At 33.2% G+C, this 21,406-nt stretch overlaps 1 protein-coding gene and 1 long non-coding RNA gene across 4 annotated transcripts in view; one reads left to right on the forward strand and one right to left on the reverse strand.

Annotated features, from left to right (window-relative positions):
- LOC102623904 (probable disease resistance protein At4g27220) overlaps positions 1–21,406 on the reverse strand; it is a 90,958-nt gene that overhangs the window by 62,808 nt on the left and 6,744 nt on the right. Inside the window, exon 1 of one of the 3 annotated variants that reach the window (XM_052442711.1) lies at positions 1,421–3,890. The exons of the other annotated variants lie outside the window; for them this stretch is intronic. Coding sequence (XP_052298671.1) covers positions 1,421–3,394 — 1,974 coding nt within the window. The 5' untranslated portion in view covers positions 3,395–3,890. Of the gene's footprint in view, positions 1–1,420; positions 3,891–21,406 lie in introns of those variants that run through there. 3 annotated transcript variants of the gene reach the window in all.
- Positions 10,587–12,635, forward strand: LOC102625699 (uncharacterized). Its single transcript, XR_008055324.1, has 3 exons — positions 10,587–10,835; positions 10,916–10,994; positions 11,252–12,635. It is a non-coding gene; the product is annotated as an uncharacterized LOC102625699 (long non-coding RNA).

Genomic DNA, 21,406 nt, shown 5'->3' on the forward strand with positions numbered 1-21,406 from the left:
ATCTAGGTGTTGGAGCTGCTTAAGGCTTCCGATCATGGACGCTGAAAATATGTATTTTAATTTATGACAACGATGCACAGTCAATCGTGTTAAATTTTGAAAGCGAGGAAACATGACCGGAAGATTATTGTAGTGCCAAATCTTGTCGACATTAATTTCATATATCTCCAAAGCCTCCAAGTTAGGCAACGCAACCTAAAAAAATAAGAATTTCTCGTTAGATCCAATATCCATATGGGAAGCACTTGTTGAAATTTTCTTCTTTGATTACAAATTAATACAAGTCAGAATCAATTTCCAACTGACAGCTGAGTATGCATTGTAATTCATACTACTTGTTAAGAGCTCAATTAGTGAGCGCGTGAGATTCTTTTTATCCTTTTTTTTCCATTTTCTTTCCATTCTTTAAATGATTTAATTACGAAAAATTAAATGATTAAGTCCATTTGAGTTGACCAATTTTCTTAATTATATGAATAAAATCTGTTATATATGAAGAAAATGTTAGCCTACGCACCTTCTCGTTGAAAAGCAGAGTTGAAGTATCCAAAGTGATTTCGCTGGAGCTATACGTAGTCGTCGATTCCTCCTGCGACGCTGGTCTGTTTGGTGATGCTGAAGGAGTCTTTACTTCACGGCAGAAATTTGTAACCTCTGGAAGATTCCCCAGACTCAAATATCTTAATTGAGCAAACTCTATCTTCTCAATTGCATTATCAACTTCTTCCCCAATTGCAAAAATCTCTTTCATCTTGCTGCAATTAATAACTGCAATTCTCTCAAGTCTTGGAAGGCATTTTGTAGTAGAGAGCCAAAAGATATTACTCAATTTATCACAACTATATGCTTCTATGGTTTTGAGTTTGTTGAAAGACTCTACTTTGAGCCGATCAATACATATCCTCTCCATGTTGATCAAGTTGTGAAGGATAAGTGACTCCAAAAGAGGAAAGGCATCACAAGCGACCATCTCCCTGGAATCGACGATACAAAAGATGTCAGGATTATTTTGAACCCAGAGAAGCTTCAATTGTGAAAAGCCCTCCGTGTCCAAATTGAAAAGAACATTCTCGATGCCTTGCAGCTTGTCCAACCATAAGCATTCAACGTTATTGATGCCCTGCAATTTGATGGAGCAAATGTCCATAAAATCAAGCTTGAGCTTCAATGCTCTTAAACTCTTGCGATCTCTGTCGATCACAAAGTGCTGCCAACTTTTAAACCATCTGTGTCTAAAAAGCATGGGATGTGTGAATAACCCATTTCCAATATGTATTTGGAACCTTTCGAGCTTTCTGGCCAAAAAGCCTTCTGGTAAAATACTATCATTTTTAACATTAATTTCTAGAGTGGTTAGCCGAGGTAAATGCATCAATTCATCAAGGCTAGCATTACTTCTTTTGCTGTTGGCTCTTTCAACCTCCCATTCAATGGAGCAATTACCCATATACAATTCTTCTAATCGGATTAAGCTTGATATGACATTTGGGGCAATAACTTTCAGACGGAAACAGTCTGTTAAATCTAACAACCTTAGCTTAGTCAGTTGACCGAGTGCTTTAGGCAACTCTACAATATCAGATTCCAAAAAGCTGATGATTTCTAGATTTTCCAACTTTCCAATAATGGCTATGTCTATGCCTCCCAAAATGCTTTGATTAAGACAGAGTGTCTGAAGATTTACTAGAAGACCAATTGAAGATGGCAATGACAATAACCGCATTCTAGTCAAATCCAAAACCCGAAGCTTTTTCGTCCTTTTGAAGAAGTTCTCAGGAATATCAGGCACAGCAAAAGAGTTCTTGGGAGACATGAGTAGAAGTTCAAGTTGTAGAGATTCGGACCCTTCAAGAATGTCATTAATAATACTATCTTTTAAAGAAATTGCAAGATATTTTTTTAATTCATCTGCATTTGGCCATTTCCAATCATCCTCATTTCTCACCACAAATCCAATTTTGTCACGACATGCAATTGAAATGGCAACATCGCGAACAACGTCGTGCATAGAAAAGTATTTACTGCCACCATCCTCAAGCAACAAACAAGAGTCTCTTAGTTGATGGACCCATGCATGTAATTTGTTATGTGCATCTTCTAGCTTGTGGACACTTTTAAATACACCCCAGCCCATGCTATATTTGAACAAGTTCATAATTGGTGCTGGCGTAATAAGACTACACAGTAAAAAAGTTTTCTTGAGTTGCTCACCTCTTAAGTACTTGTAACTCAGCTCAATTGTTGAGTATGCCTCTGCTGGTACTCCTTCGTCGAAACTCGCCTCTGAAGGCGTTCGGAGTTCTTGCAAGGCATTCTTCCACACAGGCAGCTCTTTTTTCCTCAGTGCCTTTGCTACTGTGGTTAGGGCAATAGGCAAACCTCCGCATGCCTTGGCTACACTTGTTGCTGTAGATTTTAACTCACGATTTTCAACATAATCACCAGCCATTATCTTGAACAAACTCCAGGCTTCTTGTTCATTTAAAATGCCAATCGAGAAGTTTTTTTCAGATCCCATCCTTAACAGCACATCAAGATCTCTTGTTGTGAATAATAATTTACATCCTCTGTGCTCAATTCCAAAAGGAACTCCAATAGTCCCCAAATCAAGAGGTTTCCAGATGTTATCCAGAATCACAAGGATCTTCTTCTCATTCTTCAATCTTTCATATAGTCTACTAGCTCTTCTAGACTCAGCTTCCTCGGACAACTGTACGCCTAACGTTACCGCAATTTCCTCTTGGATCTTTTTTATGTCTGGACTTTGGGTAACCTCCGAAAAAGCCACCATATCGTAAAGCTTGTCTTCAATGGCTCGCCTTGCAAACTCCCGCACCAGTGTCGTCTTTCCAATGCCGCCCATGCCGTAGACGCCAATGATGCTGACATCAACATCGATCAATGCATTTTGTATGGCCTTCAAAGTAGAAAGTCTTGATTCGAAGGCCTCGTAGCCTTTGTGAGACTTGAGCCAAATCTCCTCCGGAATGGTACGGTAGGAAATTCTATCATCAAATCTCCCAGCTTCTTCTCGGAGTTTAAAAAGGGCCTCCTTCTCTGTTTCTGCTTTCTTTCCATGCTGATAGCGAGTAATCCAATTAGGAAACAGCCCCATGAGACATCGTTCATTTGCTTTCTCTTCGTCTTGAATGAATTTGGCTGCCTCCTCAATGCTCTTGTTCGCATTAACCAGCCATTTCTCAACCTTCTCTTCAATCTTTTCACTTTTTCTTTCAGCCTCAGAAACTCTGCGCTGAATGCTTTCTCTTTCATCCTTGAGCCCATCGAGTTCTTTCTTGAGATTATCAAAGTTGGCAGCGGAGTTATACCAATAACTAAATTCGCGTTGTGCGTGAGGAGACAAGCAGTTTACAATGCTTTTCAAAATGTCCATTTTTTTTTTGCGTTGGGGGGGGGGGGGAAGGAAATAGAAATAGAACAGGGTCAACGACCGCGCAATTGATAATCAAGTAGAAGCAAAACAAGGCAAAATTGGAAAAAGAAATGATATTTGTACAAAACAAGGGGAAAATCAGTGTAACAGAAGAGAATCAAAGTGTTTTTGAGATCAGAAAATTGAACCAAGAAAAGGGTTGCTTGATCCAATGAAAAAGCAAAGAGCTGATGGCAAAAGGGAACAAAGATAAATAAGAAAACGGCTAGCACGAGCAGCGACCACGATGAACAGAAGCAAAGTGTGTATGAGATCAAAAGACGAAAATCAGGAGAGGTTTTCTTGACTGAGAATTGAAGGCAAAGAGTAGGAGCTGACGAATACGGGGATCAAGAGGGAAAAACTGCTTGCTCGTAAAACTACTTTCAAGCCAATCTGATAAAATTATTTCAATACTCGTGGGCGACTCCTTTTTAAACTGCAGAAGGAAAAAAAAAAAAAAGAGTTCTGAATTTCAATATATTAATTTTTATCCTAATTTATGTTGAGATTCGTAATCTCGTCTCAATGATTAATTAGTAGATAATCTTTCTAACAAATATGTGTTGAATAGATATATTTCTTGACTATTAGTAAGTTAGATATATTTTAGCATAGGAATGAAAGTACCAAGTTGTGTCATATTAGAATAAAAATGTGAGCTAAAAATATTTTTCTATGACCTTTTAATTATTTGTCAGCAAATAATTAAGTCATATAAAAAAATTAATAATCTGAATTAGTCTTTAAGTATTATAAATATTATTTTTATTTTTAATTATAATATCATTATTTAAAAATAATTGCTTGACTTATATTAGTAACATTACGATTGTCATAAAACATGTGATCCTCATCCAATATCCATTATTTGCGATCCTTAATCAATAAAATATCTAACAATATCTTCACCTAAAGTTTGAGACACGTAATCCTTATTCCACTGCGTCAATTACACTCCAGACCAATGCTGCCGTCATTATCGAACGGTCGATATCCAACACTTGCACGAAGATTCCAAGAAGTTGCGTGGCTGCCGACTTTTAGATGCAAAGCCTCATTGTGTCGATGTTACACAAAAGAGAGCAAGTCCGGGTAATTGCCGAAACTTAGAACTAAACAGTAGCTTAGTCAGAAAATCAAACGCCAGTAACCGTTAAAATGACCGATAAAAATATAAAGAAACCAAAGCTTTAAAAGAAATCAGCCAAATCACGAAGATTGAAGAGTAAATCTATGGTTTTAGATTTTTATTTTATTTTTTTAGATAATAGATATTATTTTGATGAATTTTTAATATTAGAATAATGTTAGGAATTTCAATAGTAGATTTCTAACTTGAGATCCAATTGTTATGTATCATTTTTTTATATGAATTTTATAACTAGTAAAATTAATATTTCGATCATCTAATAAATGACTATCATATCAATTGAGACTCAATTATTGGGATCCTTAACATTGCTCTTAGTATTAAATTGGACATCTTAGCTAAATCAAATTAAAAACCAAATTAGATTTTAGGCTTTTATCCAACATCTCTCTTTTTTTTTTTTTTTGTCTATTTGAAGTGAACGAAATAAAAATACAACAGGTTCAACGACTGGGCAATTGATAGTCAAGTAGAAGCAAATCAAGGCTAAATGGGAAAGAGAAATGATATTTGTGCAAAACAAGGAGAAAATCAGTGTAACTGAAGAGAATCAAAGTGCTTTTGAGATAAAAAAATTGAAGCAAGAAAAGGGTCGCTTGATTGAATGAAAATGCTAAGAGTTGATGGCAAAAGAGAACAATGTTAAATAAGAAAACAGCTAGCTCTAGCAGCGACCACAATAAACAGAAAAGTTGAGATGGATTTACAATATTTCTGTCTTTCTTCATGCTTTAACAAATATTGCTCTATAAAAAAAAATATTGAGCGTTTTTATTATTGGAATCACAAAAGACCTGCACAATATAGCAAGTGACTAGGAATAAATAAGAATATATAACTCTCTCTCTAATTCTCACTCTAGCTTTTAATTGTCACTCAAAACCCAGAATTCATCCTTAAAGTGTAAGCAAATAAGAGATGACAACATCTGGTTGTCATACGTGCCTTTTAGTTTTCGGATGACATGGGGTACACTTCTTCTGTAAACCGAACACGACATGTCGTACTCTTTGTTTTGAGATCATATTTCAAACTCTTCATGCTATGAATGAAAGATAAACTACAATCATCAAAATATTTAGTGTTTATTTAGTAATGTAACGTCATAGTTGTTGTGAATTGAAATTATTTATGTAAGATAAAAGGATTTGGGTCATCGTTTGTTATTCTCTGGCAATATTGTCTGGCCGTGACTATTTGTTAAATATTTAAAAAATAAATTTATATTTATTAAGTATAAAAAAAATAAACAAACAAAAATAAAAGGAAAAGTTTATACATTACATAAAATAATAAGAACAATATCAATATTTCACACTCTATAATTGAGTGATGTGTTGTCCAACTGCCATACTGATAAACAATGAACTCGAAACTCAAGTACTACAAGTCGTTTAGAGGATTCAGTCTCGGATGACTTGTCACTTGTAGAAGTTCCTGAAGCCAGATCCGACATAATCTCAGTCATCTGTTCTATCTTTAGTAGTACACGTGGTTTGCACATGTGTTGAAGCTAACTCTTGCTTGGATCAAGAAACGACGTCTCTGAGTGTCGTTTCTTAATCACACTTAAATCAGCGTGCGACAGGCATGTGAGGCAGAGCTTCTTGGATAGATTTGGCGGGAATGGTAGTTGGCGTAACAACCCAGAAGCAGAGGATAAAAAGGTGCAGGCTTTGTCATCGTCTTCACATGATTTGGGAAACACTGAGAGTAGAGAGAAGATAGAGAGATAAAGGGGTTTACAAGTTCTTGTTCTCTGTAAATCAATTCCTATTCTTGTATTGTTTTGTGAACGAAATAGTGAAAGACTGTTGCTTTGTTTCCAGTGGATGTAAGCACCACTTCTTGGTGCTGAACCACTTATGCTTGGTGTCTTGTTTGTGATCTTTAAAACTTTGATTCGTGTGTGTATTTGTTGCTGAATAGTCTGTGTTAATCATTCTTAAAACCATCGATACAGAACTAAGTGTCTTGGGGAGAATTTGGTTAATCTTATCAAAGCCAAATTCACAACACATACATTGGTCCCAAACAGAGACTTAAATATTAAAGTCCAAAGTTATTGTGATGATGACTTATAATTGCCAAACTTGACATAGGGGTAATCATGCATTATAAGGTGCTGATTTCTTCCGATCATAACCTTATTTTTCATTTACAAATAAATAAATGATGTGACTTCATGGTTGGCAGGGTCCTTTGTGTCATTTGGGCATTTCACTAAATGATTGATTGCAGCAGGAAGATTCCTGGAAGTTGCCATTTGCCAATGCTACTAACATTTTCAAACTTGGAAAACCCTTCAATCAATCTTTTAGTGGTAGGCTCTGGTAGCTTGGTTTGATTATGACATATGATTATTTGATAATAAAGCTAGAGGATGTATTAATATAAAATTTGTTTATTGGTGTTGAAGTTAATTATCTCATTAATAATGGTATGAAAATTTTAATACTAAGAAACAAATAGCAGTAGTTAATTGGTGTCATATTATTCGGATTCTGGGATATAATTTTATATCATAACTTTGTAAGTGTATACTTACTCATCAAACTAATAAAATTATTTAAAAATTTCAGTTGGAAAAAATAAATTATATTATTTTCATTTCAAATAATCTATAAGTTAACTCAAAACATAATCAAGCTGAGAATTAAAATAATGCTACTGTATGAGAGGATTTTTATTTTTTCCCGAAGTTTCACTAGGAAATTATTTGATACATAGCTTTATTCGGATCATTTGAGTTCAAACGACAAATAATTGAAAGACTAAGCTAAATAGACCAGCCAACAACTTTGCACAAGAGAGTTCAAAAATTAAGGTCATGGTATTAAGGTGTTCTATCTTGAAAAGTATAGCGTAGTAATAAAATAAAAACTAATAGTCTTTGGTAAGATATGACATTTAAATAATAATTTTCACAAAAATACAAAGAATATTTATAAAGTACTTCTGTAGTGAGGACACCCTCACTTTGTTAAAGTGAAAATATCAATAATATACAAAAGACATATATTTTAACACATTAAAAATTGTATTTTTTTTTATCTATTGGTGTATTGAAATACGTGTTATTTAGTTTGTTAGTGATATCATTACTTTGTTAAAATGAGAATGTTGTTACTAGAGAATCATTATATATACATATATAAAGTGCTTCTGTCCAAGACCTAGACTTTATTAAAATTTAAGAAAGCAAATATATTTTATATGGTATAATAGTGTAATAACATTACACAATTATATCATATAGAGTAATAGTTTTTCAAACTTTAATAAAGTTCAAGATTATAGAATGAATGATTTTTATATATTATAAATTTTTTTATCATAAATGGAGGACAAAATTAACATATTTTCAAATTATAATAAGTATTTATCAAATAATTTAACATTGCAATTTCTCCTAACTAGTATAGTGAATAATACGACCTAGGAGATACATTCAAAGCATTTCATAAGTTAGTTGTTAATAATAAATGATATATGCAGCTCCAATCATCATTGTACAGTGAGTAATTTCCAGTTATAAATAGATATTACTCCCTTCCCAGCAATTTTTGATGACTTAATTTAGTGGGATCAAAATCAACATTGAATTTTTGACCAGCTGCCAACAACTTGTGAGCAGTTCACAGTGGGTACTGCACATGATGCCTGTTTCTCCTTTTGCATCTATTTTAGTTGTTAACATTAATTTCAATAGCAGCTTGTTAATCCCAATTGTTGATTTGGGACTAGATAAGAATTTATCTTGGAACTCCAATTCTCCCAATTATTTTAGTTGACAATGTATTTAACATTATTTTTTTAACATTGTTAAGTGCATATTATTTAATTATCAGTATATAATATTCTTTAATTTTCTAATTTTATAGGATTAGACACAAAATTGATTATGCCTTTTGAAATTTAAGGGTTATGTCAATTGAGTAGAAAACTTGGAGGTAAACTTGTGGATGTTTTTGTTGATTATCAATTTATGCATGAATTTTTGTACGTTTACTTTGGTTTATAATTATTACTTTTAAACATTTTTATTGGTTTGATTTAGGGTCAATTTGGTAATCCTGTAGCTTTTAAAATAATTACAATTAGTTATATTGTAGAAATTGATCAATCGTCAAGAGAATCAGCTGAATATTTAGTAAAATTTATTTTTAAAAGTACTTTTAGTTTTAAAAGCGTTGTATGAATAAAACTGTTACACTAAAAATTAAATGTATTGCCCGCTTGGGTAAATAAAGCTATATAGTACAACTGTTACACTAAAAATTAAATGTATCTTAAACCCAAACTTCTTCTTCTATTTTTTTGACTAACAAAATTAAAAACAATAGTGAACACATTCTTTAATAAACAACAAGTAATAACTAAAATCGTGTTAAATTTCTTAAAAAATTTCTTTCACGGTTTGCTAAATATTTTTATTAGTATTTTGAATAAATAAAAATAGTTGATTTAATTTTTTTAAATAAACTTATTAGGTTCATGTAAAGATGTTTTTGTTATTTTAAAAAGTGTAGAAAGTACTCCTAAAAAAAAGCGTAGAAAGTAAAACTTAATTTTTTAAATTTATTTGCTGAGTGCATAAATAATTGAGTGTTCATAATGATTTTTAAAGTATAGATAGTCGGACCCTAATTTTTTAATATATGGAAATTTTGCTAATATGTTAATGAGAATTAAAAAGATAATTAAGGGAGGCAATCAAGACATTCAAGATAGTTAGGATGGGACATGATTGTGAGCGGTTTGATATTGGTCCTAATTTTGATCACAAATATATAAACAGGACGAGTTTATCTCTACTTACATTCCATTTGATAATTAAGATGAGAGCGGAATTGTCAAATCTCAAATCATCTTGAACCATTGCCATCAAAGGTACTTTCACTAATAATATCTAAAGAAAAATCTACATCTATTTCATACTTTTTTTTTAAACGGAAAGAGCCCTCATGGGGCTTGAAATGTTATCCTAAATAGTATTCAGAATATCAAGCCATGATTGGGTTTGAGACAAACAAATATTACATAGTAAGGATACGTAGTTATAGTGTCCCAATTTATGTTGTATCTATCATTTAGTGCACATATAAAATATTAATCAGCTTAATTAATTTATAAAATTTAAATCTAATTAATAAGTGATACATAAATGCCAACTGCAATACTGTATATGCAAATCATGTTTGTGGATCATTACAAAACTGGCTCTTGAAAACAAGTAAGAAAGCTTAATTAAGAACTTAAAACAAAAAGAATTAGATTGAAAACAATCAAGCTTTATTTTTTCAAGGATGGAGCTTATAAATCTTCAAGTACCAACATATGCTTGGCCCAATTGTTGTTATTAAAATTTCAATATACATATATAAGTATGATATAGCAAAAATTTGATGGTACATATCTCGGAATATACTAGTTCATGGATGCATTTGATTATTGTTTCCATAAATTTGAACCGGGAAGGATGACATGATAAAATTTGATTTTATGGTATGGTTGATTTCAGATCTCATTCCCTCATTTCTTAAGATAATCAAATTTTCTCTGGTATCTTTTGCAACTGTGGAAATATCAATTATGATCAGGGTCCGGCTATGGTGCAACGGTGATACCGTATCACCGTTGCATCCAGCCGTTGGATCCACGCGGATGAATAGATCCAGTGGGATCCAACGGCTGGGTGCAACGGTGATACCGTATCACCGTTGCACCGTAGCTTTCTCCTTATGATCAATAAAAACGATTTCAAAACTTTTCAACGAGACATATTTATAATACAATATTGTGAAAATTACAACAAAAATTTAATTTATTAAATAATATATTATTATCCAACGAGCACACAAAAATGAATTCATACAAATCTAAAATACTTAGCAATTTTGAAATAGAATTTACCATGTACTACAAGAAAATAGGGTATATGTGACCCCTAATGTGAATGCAAATTTGCAAAAGCAGCCATTACGCATGCCACTAACTTCTAACTTTGTAACCTCGAGTTGCTTTTGTTACCCTTTATGTGACGGCCACACTGCTGTCACATATGTTACTAACCACGTGACGGTAAAGAGCCGTTCGGCATAGCACTATTTTAGAAATTTAAATTTATTTCCAGTTAGAAAACTATTCGCTGGACTAGCCACCATCGTAAACCTAACTGGTTGCCGGCGAACGGCGTAAAACACCGGGCATCTTCTTCTTCATCGTATTCTCCCTTCATCTTTTGAGGTAAGCTTGTGATTATGAGTTTCTTCTCTTGCTTAGCTTGTAATTATAGATTTTGAATTTTTTTTAAATTCGTATTGTAGCCATTATTGTCAATTTTTGTCCCGCCAGCAATATTTTTTTATTCCTACAAGTTGAAGCCCCTGTGTTCTTGTTCCATTGGTGAGTTTGCTCACTCAAATTAATTTTGTTCTGCGGAATTTACAAAGTTCAAATGGATTCATTTGAATTACTATTGAATTTAGCTTTAATTTTATGTTTAAAGCATCTACAATGAATAGTGGAGCTTGGGTTTTAGTTTCATTTTTTGGATGACTTGTTTTAGTTTATCTTGTATGCTCACCAAGTGCTTGTTATATTGTCTGATAAGTTATATACATTGCTGATTCTATATTAATAATGTTACGTTCTATTTTCAGAAATTATAATACAAAAGTTTTTACAATGGCGTGCATCTACAAACTGAATTGACTTGTAGAATAAGAGCTTGGAGTAAATGAAAGTTCATGCTGTGTAAGAGCATGTAGATGTAAAGCATCATTACCATATCTACAAAGTGCTTTCATTATGTTCAGATGCTCTTCTTGAACTTTGAAAGGTGCCTCGTTCAAGTCCTAGCTATAACTACTAGCTTTGATTAATTAAGTACCTATACTAGCTGAAACAGATTTATTTAATTAATTAATTGTGTATGTTCTAATTATATTGAAAGTATATGAATTTTTTTTTTAACATGAATGACTTCTAAATGACTTAAAAACCTAAAGGATGTGTGAAATAATGATCATTTCACTTGAATGAGCCTATTAATACTTTTATGTCTATGATTGTCAAAATTGGCTTAAGCACTTCAGTTAAGTGGTTTACCCAACAGAGAAAAAAATTTAATAGAAAACTTCAGACTTCTAACAGAAATATAGTTCACCATGCAGATATAGTTATTTTACGGTATACAAATCAAGTTGTCCTAATCTCAATGTCCTATCACCGATTTTATTTGATATAGTCATTAATTTTTACCATGGTTTTTTGTGTTTATGAGTATGAAATAGTGGGATTTGGTGTACCTTAGCATCTTTTGGAAATTCTCTTTAAGTGTGGCCAACAGAAATATACATATAATCAAGTTTCTTAATTGTGTATATTAGTTTTGGGTACGAATGTTCCTATTCTAGTTCTAGACAAAGCTTCTTCGTTTTGGTCTTCAGATTTCCAGTAGGTTAAGTTAATCAACTATCATAACTGGCTAGCTACTTATTGTCTGCCTTGGCGCCATTACCCAGGCCATTATATTGCATAGCATAAGGAATAGTGATTAGGTGGTTATTAGTGACTTGTTGAGCTTATTATTGACCAAACAAACATATTTGCCTTTGCCCACAACTTAGTTTGATTAGTTTTAGACCACAAAGAGCCTTGATCTATTCATTGGCTTTATTATTTTTATTTGGTTTTTCTTTCAACAATATTGTTGATTTCTTATAAAAATATTCATTGGTTTTTAAACACCTAGTCATTGGCTATATGAAGCAAATTAAAACTGAGGCTTTGGATCAATTTCTTCTAACAAGATACAAATGAGCATAACCTTTCTCCTCTAAGTAATTTTTTTTAATATCCTTGATTTGTAAGGATCTGGAGGCCTGAAATCCTCTAGATTTTTTTTAACACTGTCAATGTCCTTTTTATTTTGAAAAGGAAATAAAAGGTTTTATCTTTCATACCCCAATAGTAAGCTGGCCTTGTCTTAACATGGCTTCTTGAGGATTTGCAAGATTCATAGTTCCCCCAACACCCCCCCCCCCCCGCCCCCCAAAAAAAAAGAAGAAAAAGAAAAAAAAAAGAAAAAAGGAAGATTTTGCAAGATTCACCACCAGGTTTTTTTTTTTTTTGTGTATGTACTAGTTATATGTTGAAAGAATAGGCAGAAGTATTTCAACATGAATGACATAAAACTTATTGCGCAGTAAACATAAAACTTATTGCGCAGTGGGAAAATGTATTTATTGTTTGTATTTTTTATGGTTTTGCTTAAGAAATGATATGTGAAATAATGCTACATTGTATCAGGAATAAATTGAAGAGATTTATGATATTTATGTGTTATTCAAATTTCAGATTCAATTTTAAACTTTTGATACGTGCATTGAAAGCTTAGACTTGTTTAAGAAATTATTAATAGACACATGTTGTATTAGTGTCATCTTTGGATGATAGTGAGGATCATATGTCTATTAATAATTCTTGAATTGTCCAGGCTTGGACAGTTTGGGAATGCATAGTTCTCTCTGGTAGCTAGTAGCTGAAGTTTTCTTCCCACGTAAAAATGGCTTTTACGGTAGCTTCTCCTCGTGTTCTCTGGGTACGTACTAGGTGAATGGGTGTCATGTGTTGTTTTGGCATAACGCATCACTTATATAGCTTTGTCGTGAGCTTGGAGAATTATAGGGAGATGGTGCTGAAATTTTTATAAACGTAGAAGAAAACTTTAGGTACTTGAGATTGAAAAAACATATGCATTCTTGAGCGGGATATGTAGGATTTATCACTTACCTTTGGTAAATATGAAGGGAATGTTGACTCCTTGAAATATGCCCAAACCCATGGAGTATCTAAATAAGTCTGAAAACCAAACACTGTTACCTACTAGACGACAAAGCAGAAAAATTTTCTTGACTTGCTCACCTTTTAAATAATTGAAACTCAGCTCAATACTTGAATAAGTCTCTGCAGACACACCTTCGAAGTTTACCATTGAAGGCGTTCGGAGCTCTCGCAAGGCATCCCTCAACGCAATGGGCAAACCTCCACATGCCTTAACTACATTAATTGCTGTAGACTTGAACTTACAATTTTCAACATCATCACCATTCATTATCTTAAACAATCTCCAGGCTTCTTGTTCAGTTAGATTGCCAATCAAAAAGTTATCTTTGGAGCCCATACCTAAAAGCACAGTATTATCTCGTGCTGTCAGCAACAGTCTACATCCTTTATGATTATTTCCAAAAGGAATTCCAACCGTCTCCAATTCAAGATGTTTCCAGATATTATCTAGAATCACAAGAATCTTATTCTCACTCTTCAATCGGTCATACAGCTTGCTAGCTCTTCTATATTCAGCTTCATCGGACAACTCCAGACCTAACTTCTCTGCAATTTCCCCTTGAATCTTTTTTGTCTCTGGAGTTTATGAAACCTCTGATAAAACCACCCGATAAAACAGCTTCTTTTCCCTGGCTTGCCTAGCAAACTCCTTCACCAGTGTGGTCTTTCCAATGCCGCCTATGCCGTACACCCCAATAATGCTGACATTCGCCTCCGTCAATGCATTTTTTATAGACTGCAAAGTAGAAAGTCTTGATTCGAAGGCCTCGTAACCATTGCTAGACTTAAGCCATATCTCCTCCCGAATGGTACGGTGGGAAACAGTATCAAACTTCCTAACTTCTTCTCCTAGTTCAATAATGGCCTTCACCTCCGTCTCTGCTTTCTTGCTAAGCTGATAGCGACTCTTCCAAATAGGACTCAAGCCCTTGACACAGCGCTTATTCGTTGACTCCTCATCTTCAATGAATTTGGCTGCCCGGTCAATGATGCCGTTCGCACTTCGCACTAACCAGCCACTTTTCAACCTTCTCTTCAATCTCTTCCCCTTTTTCTTCCGCCTCTGAAACTCTGTGCTGAATGCTCGTACGTTCAACCTTCAACTTCTCCATTTCCGCCTAGATATTCTCAAAGTTGGCATTGTAGTTCCGCTTTTACAAATGCACAAGTTGGCGTTCAGTTGGAGGAGCCAAGCATTTTACAAGTTCCAAGACGATAGTCACAATGATTTCCAGCATCTCGAATCCTGACAAAAACGTAGAAGCGAAGAAAGCCAAAGGAAAGTAAAAACAAAGAGACAGCGATAGGACAGGCAGTTCGTGTTTTTCAGATGAAATGAAGGAAACAAGAAAAGGGTTTCTATCACGACGTAAAGAGCTAAAAGAGCTGATGGGTACAGAATAAGAAATGAGACTGAGGAGTGAGCAAAGCTAAATAATAACAGAACAAGAACAATGACGAATAGAAGAAACAGTAGCAAAGAGCCGTTTAGATGATTAGAATGAAACTAAGCCACTGGAAAGAGTGGATGGTAGACTAAAAGAGAAAGTGATTGATTATTTTAGGAGGCCAATTAACGTAATGACAGATCCGGTTTCGATGTTTGTAATTTGAGTATGAGGTAAATCGATTCTTTGTCGAACCAGTCAAATACAAAGGCAAATTAGTAAAACAAGAGCCAGCAACGTTTACTCACACATAAGCCAATAGTATATTGAGATCACGCAACATTGCAACAAAGTTATCATCAAGTTGTAGCTCTCTTAGTCAATCAATTATAGCATTATCTCTAGCTCTGTATTTTTCAAAAAAAAAAAAATTTATTCAAAAGATGTCTGTCATGAATTTTTCAATGATTAAAATTATAATTTTTGTTTAATATATATAACGTAAAATTTTAAAAGAATCAGACATGCATTAGGGTAAAAAAAAAAAAATATGGAGGTAGCTTTTAACTAGGTAATTGGCTCAACTATGGATCAGTGTGACATTTTAGTATTAAGCAAACGGAACTTTTTTTAAATTAAATTAATCTCAAAGTGATAGGCTTCTCATGAATCATGTAATGTTGTCGTTTTTAAAGACTTGACATTTTGGGGTAATCAGAATTAACAATGCACATCACTTGTTTGTCACAATGTCCAAATAAATAATTTAAAAAAAAAGTTATTTTCATTCTTTCTTTTCAGGTATCCTAATTCCTTTTGCAGTTTGATTCCTCTTTTCCTGAATTTTGTTCCTTCCATTAAACTAATAATTTATTTAAGGATAATTAAGCATCAGCCCCCAATTGTTCAGTATTTCACACAGCGCACCCACATCTTTTGACCATGTGCACCTCCCCCTATTTCTATTAAAAAATCAACTAATCTAACTATTTAGGCTGTTATAAATTTAAAAGACTATACTACCCCTATTTTGAAATGAATTGGGTATATAAGTACTAAAATACCCTTACAACTAATAAAATTTAAATCAAAAAGTAAAAATTAATTATAATATTTTTAAAATTATATGGAAACAATTTTTTTCCGGATTACGAACCCAAGATTATAACCTAGTAAATTACAAAATCAGAGGCAAAGCATGATTCCAATGTGAAAGAAAAAAATCAAACACACATTCATCAGTACATTACAAAATAAGTCCAATAATCCCACCAAAATAAATAAAACCCAATAGAAAGAAACCCTAAACTAATGATACCAAAATCCCTAAGAGCAAATTTCATTGTAAAATTCTATTACAAAATAAATTCATACTAAGAAAATTCGATAAAAAGAAACCCAATAATCAAAAATCTTAAAACTAAAGATATCAAACCCAAAATTAAATTATAGAGGCGGCGAAGGAAAAAGGGTTTTTTTTTTTTAATTACACATTATTTAAATTAAATTATCCTAATTGTATTTGACTGTGACTGTGACTGGAACCGCTACAATCACTTAGTATTTTTATTAATTAATTAACAATTAGTTTCATCATTAGACGGTACTATGATAGTTTTGTCACTATGTTTGTTACCATCTCTCAAAAAAAAAAATTACTTTTACATGTCGAATTGTGTAACAACGATTTAATGAAAAATAAAAAAAACAGCACGACATCTCGTGGCTTAACATGGTAATCATGAATATCCCTTATTTTCAAATATATATATAGACCTCTTTTTGTATTTAAAAATAGTTACATAGATCCTGAATTTGTGTGTCCGTGGATAAATTTTCATGATCATTTTTTAAAATAAGGGGTTTTTGTGACTATTTTGTCACGTCCTAGGATGCCGCCGTTCTTGTCACCAAAAATATTCTCATAAGAGTAATGATTAATTGGACGTCAGCAATGAGGGCATGTAATGAAATTTTTTTTTTTTTGCATGGGATCCAATAATTTTTTTTTTTTGTTTAAACCACCCGATTTCCGGTGACCGCATTGGGCCCCGACTAATTCGGATTCGGGGTGTAGTCACAGTTAAGGCTCTTTACCCCTCCCAAATGGTGTGTTTAGTGGGGATCGAACCCGAGAGCTCTTCCCACTTACCCAGCCTGCGTTGCCAACTGAGCCACAACCATTTGGTTGGGATCCAATAATTTTAATTACCATGGTGATGACAGACCCAGCTGCAAAATCAACTGATTTTACAATTCTATTGAAAATTCTTTAAATGATCACTTATCTAGTTCTACTATATCCTTAAGCATATTGATTTTGTTACTTATTTTCTAGTACTTATATTTAGGCATTGAAATTGGATTGCATAGACTAAGACGATTACTAGAGCTGAAAATTTTTCAAGTATGGCGGAAGGGAAAGTGAGAGAGCCGCTGCTGAAGAAGAAATATTATGAGAACTGCTCAGGATGTAAGGTTGATAAGCTTAAAGAGTCGGAACGAGGCTTACCAATTCGCAAGCTTTTTATAATTTGGATTGTTGTGCTTGCAACTGGTAAATTTTTCAACTTCAACTCGATATAATGATTTTTGAGAGAACCATTTACAATGATTTTGGCCTATTGTGCTCTTCTAGTTTTGTCCTTAATTCTTTTGTGATTTTTTTTTTTTTTTCAGTTCTGCCGGTCGCATCTCTCTTTCCCTTCCTTTATTTTATGGTGAGTGGACTGTTGTTGCCTTCAGCAGAGTAGTTACTAGTGAGAAAATTTATATTTTTCTATCATGCTTGCTGATTTTCTTAGAAATATAAGAAAAGACAAGTTTTATCTGTCAAACAATTCATTGCTTTTTCACAGCAGTATGTTATGATTTCTTTTCAGATTAGGGATTTTCACATTGCAAAAAGGGAGGAAGATGTTGGATTCTATGCTGGTTACGTGGGTGAGTTAATTTATGTATTTTTATAATTTTATTGTGTTTAATAAATGACACATGGTATGGAGTCCTTTTTTGGTACAAATGTGCAGACTCGCGCCTTTACAACTCTGTAAAAACATTCTACCGAGGGCTTTACAACACTGGAAAGGCACTGTACAAGGGTTTTACACTGCAGACTTGCGCCTTTATACCTTGATGAAATTGAAGCCATCCTGACAAATAATTAACATATATGTATGTAACATTTCAAATTCCTCAAGAAGCCATCCTGACAAACCTCTTAATACCTTGATGAAATTGAAGGGTCTTCATACATGCTTGGCAGAGCTTTAACATCTGTTTTGTGGGGAATGGGAGCTGACCGCTGCGGTCGAAAGCCTGTAATAATAATAGGATGCATCACAGTGTTAGTGACCTCTATTTTCAAATGATTAAGCTTGAAATTGATGATACTTTGGCAATTTCTGGGTTTCTTATTTGTCTTAAAATGCTCACAGGGTTATTTTTAACACTCTCTTTGGGCTTAGTGTGAATTTCTGGATGGCCATGGCTACAAGGTTTCTCCTTGGGGCTTTGAATGGTTTACTTGGAGCAATAAAGGTATTGATTGGGGTATTTGTTGATAATATTCCTTCTTCAAAACAGAGCAGTGGTAAATATTTTTTTCTTTTATTTGTTTAGTACATTTCCATGATTTCAGCCTTATCAAATTTTGTATGTGTCAAAGTTTAAATTTAATTTGTTGGTTTATGCCACAATAACGGGAACAGCATCAAAGAGGAGCTGCCAATGGACTTGCTATGACTGTAGGAGGTGCTCTGTAAGTGTCCTATTGATTTTGTAAAAGTAAATGAAGTTACGATTTTTATTCCCCCCCCCCCCCGGCACAAAAAAGAAAAAAGAAAAAATTAAGGCATGATTAAATTGATCATTTGTTTGGTAACAACTTGATTAATCGGGTTGTGGCAGATTTTCTTGGTCACAAAAGCGTCAAGATGCTGGTTTCCTCCCCGGTATGATGATTTACTACTGAAATTTCTCACTAGTATGTGAATTACTTGGTGCTAACTAACTTAATCAGCTGCTTAAACTAAAGTGCAGGTAACCAGATGGTTTTTTTCATTCTGAATTTGGTTGAGGCACTTGGAGTAATATTGACATTCAAACTGTTTCTAACTCAACGTGCCCCGTGAGTAGAGAAAAGATGCATCTGTTGAAATATTCAAATAAATATCAAGCAAATTAAAGCTCTCTAAATCTATCAACAATTTGATTATTTGATGTGGTTGCCACTTGCCATATTTTGAGTTACTGTTCTTAAGGCTTAAATATGAAAATGGTTGTCGGTGCTCACAACAATTGATTGCTGGTAACATTAATTGTGCAGTACTTGTCAGAACTACCACAATTTATCTTCGCAATGATGCTAGTTAGAAAGAAATTTTCATGTTAAGTAAAATATTGGAGCCATAAAGAGTCTTATTCCAGAGCCTTATTAAGTACTAAGTTTTCTGCCATGCTTTCAAAGTTTACAAATTCGAAGCTTGGGATTCTGTAACAATGGAGGATAAAAATTATATAAGAATATTATTATTTTGTACAATTTTCATACGACCAGACAGAAGCGAGCATAATTTTTTTATCATAACTCAGATCAAAAGACCTTCAATGATGTATAATATGCACATAAAGCTAGCTCAGAACCAGACATTAAAACTTATGATGAAAGGGAAACATAGATGTTGAGATTGAAAATATAGAGAATTTTTTTTAAAAAGTCTGAAATTTTATTAATAGAAGTTTGAATAACAAAATTAGGGTATTGGACTCTTTTTACACAAATTCTAAATATTATGTATTTATCAAAATAGGCAAACTTAAAATATTATTACATAATAACGTTCTCCTAACTGAAATAAGAAAAATAAAATAAATCATACTTAAAATCTTATATTTAGAGAAAAAATATAAAAATATTGAAAATAATAAGAAAATATCTTAAACTTTGTAAAATAACTATGAAATAAACAGAATTTCTTGCCGAATAGATACCCGCTCAAGTTATGATCTAGGAGTGATATCCTACTCATCCTATGCAACCATCAGCTGCATCAACTTCATTCCAAAATTAACAAATAAACCAACTGACGCATTGCAAATAATAAGATGAAACGATAAAATAAACCTGGAGATCAAACAACACAAGGTAATATATTAAAAAGCCTATGGGATCAAAACATATCGTACACTATGTCGAGAGAGATGACGACTCCTCCAACAGCAGAAAATAAATTATTTCATTCATTAATTTAAAGTAAATTTAGTAAATTTAGGTACTTGCACATTGAGATTTGCAATTTATTTTGACAGGACTTTTCATTGAATAATGAAATTAAAAACTAACGATTAATGAATTTTTTATATTTCTCTAACTCTTGTGGAAATGTCAGCTATAAATAGGACAATTTCAAGAATCTTTATCTGAAAGCGTAATTGGCAGAGCAGAAACTTGGGAGACTATCTAAATCACACAGACTCGATGTCTTCAATTTGCTGAAAACAATCACTTGTTTTGAATTTAAATTTGGTGCTCCATCTTCTTCTCCGTCACCTATTACCACCTCTGTCATTGCCCTGCATCCAGCTACCTTCATTGATACGAGTCGCACTAGACTTTCTGCTGTAGTGGACGGATGTTACAATTCCTTGCAATAGAAAACCAACAGTTCTGTTAGATTCCCAAAAGATATAGATGATCATGGGAATAGACTTAAATGCTTGTAAAATAGTCTTAGAATGTCAAGATATTTACAATGGAGTCCAGTTTGGAGTTGCTTCAATGATTAAGTCTGGACAGGATTAACCATTTTATCAGTGCCTACTTCCCCACTTGTTTCTACCAGTATCCGGCTTGATTTAAGAATTTCTCTTTGTATGAACTATAACCCAGTAGGAGATATTACCAAAAAAAAAAAAAACTTATTTCAAATGACGCACAGGAGAAGAGTTACCTGAATCTTCATCAGTATCCAGACATTCTACAATCACAGAGTAAAGAGTTCTAACAGGAAAAACTGAGAAAACAACGTTCTTCTATACTTCTCATAAAACTAGACCAAATTAGTCCCTTTCTTGGTATCCAACGTTTTCAAACAATATTTCCACAATATAGTTTTTCATAGCGAAGAGTTTTGCTTTGATGGTCTAAGGATTTGTTCTAGGCATAATGCTCTGATTAGATTTTGTTTATTTTTAATTTTTATCTGATGAATGATTTTCAGCTGTTCTTAATTATGTGTTCATAGGGAAGAGCATTTGGAAAGATCATCAAAAAAAAAAAAAAAAAAGTTTCCAAACAAAGATAGGCGTGAAACAAACCAAACCAAATGAACAAACTAAAATAACAGAACAGCAATGATGTTTTCAAGGAATTATAAAATATGAAGGCTTTTAATGAAATTTTATCATACAAAGTATGCAAGGAATTATAAAATTTTAGAAAATTGCATTTGGTTTAACAGTCTGAACGAATCATTAAAATTGCATTCCAAATTTAACAGTAAAGCCGATTGACCCATTCTAAATAATTCAGATGAAATTGCGAAACAAGCCATGAGATCACATAAATGAAATAAAAAT

Source organism: Citrus sinensis, chromosome 5 (assembly GCF_022201045.2).
Source record: "Citrus sinensis cultivar Valencia sweet orange chromosome 5, DVS_A1.0, whole genome shotgun sequence".
NCBI lineage: Eukaryota > Viridiplantae > Streptophyta > Magnoliopsida > Sapindales > Rutaceae > Citrus > Citrus sinensis.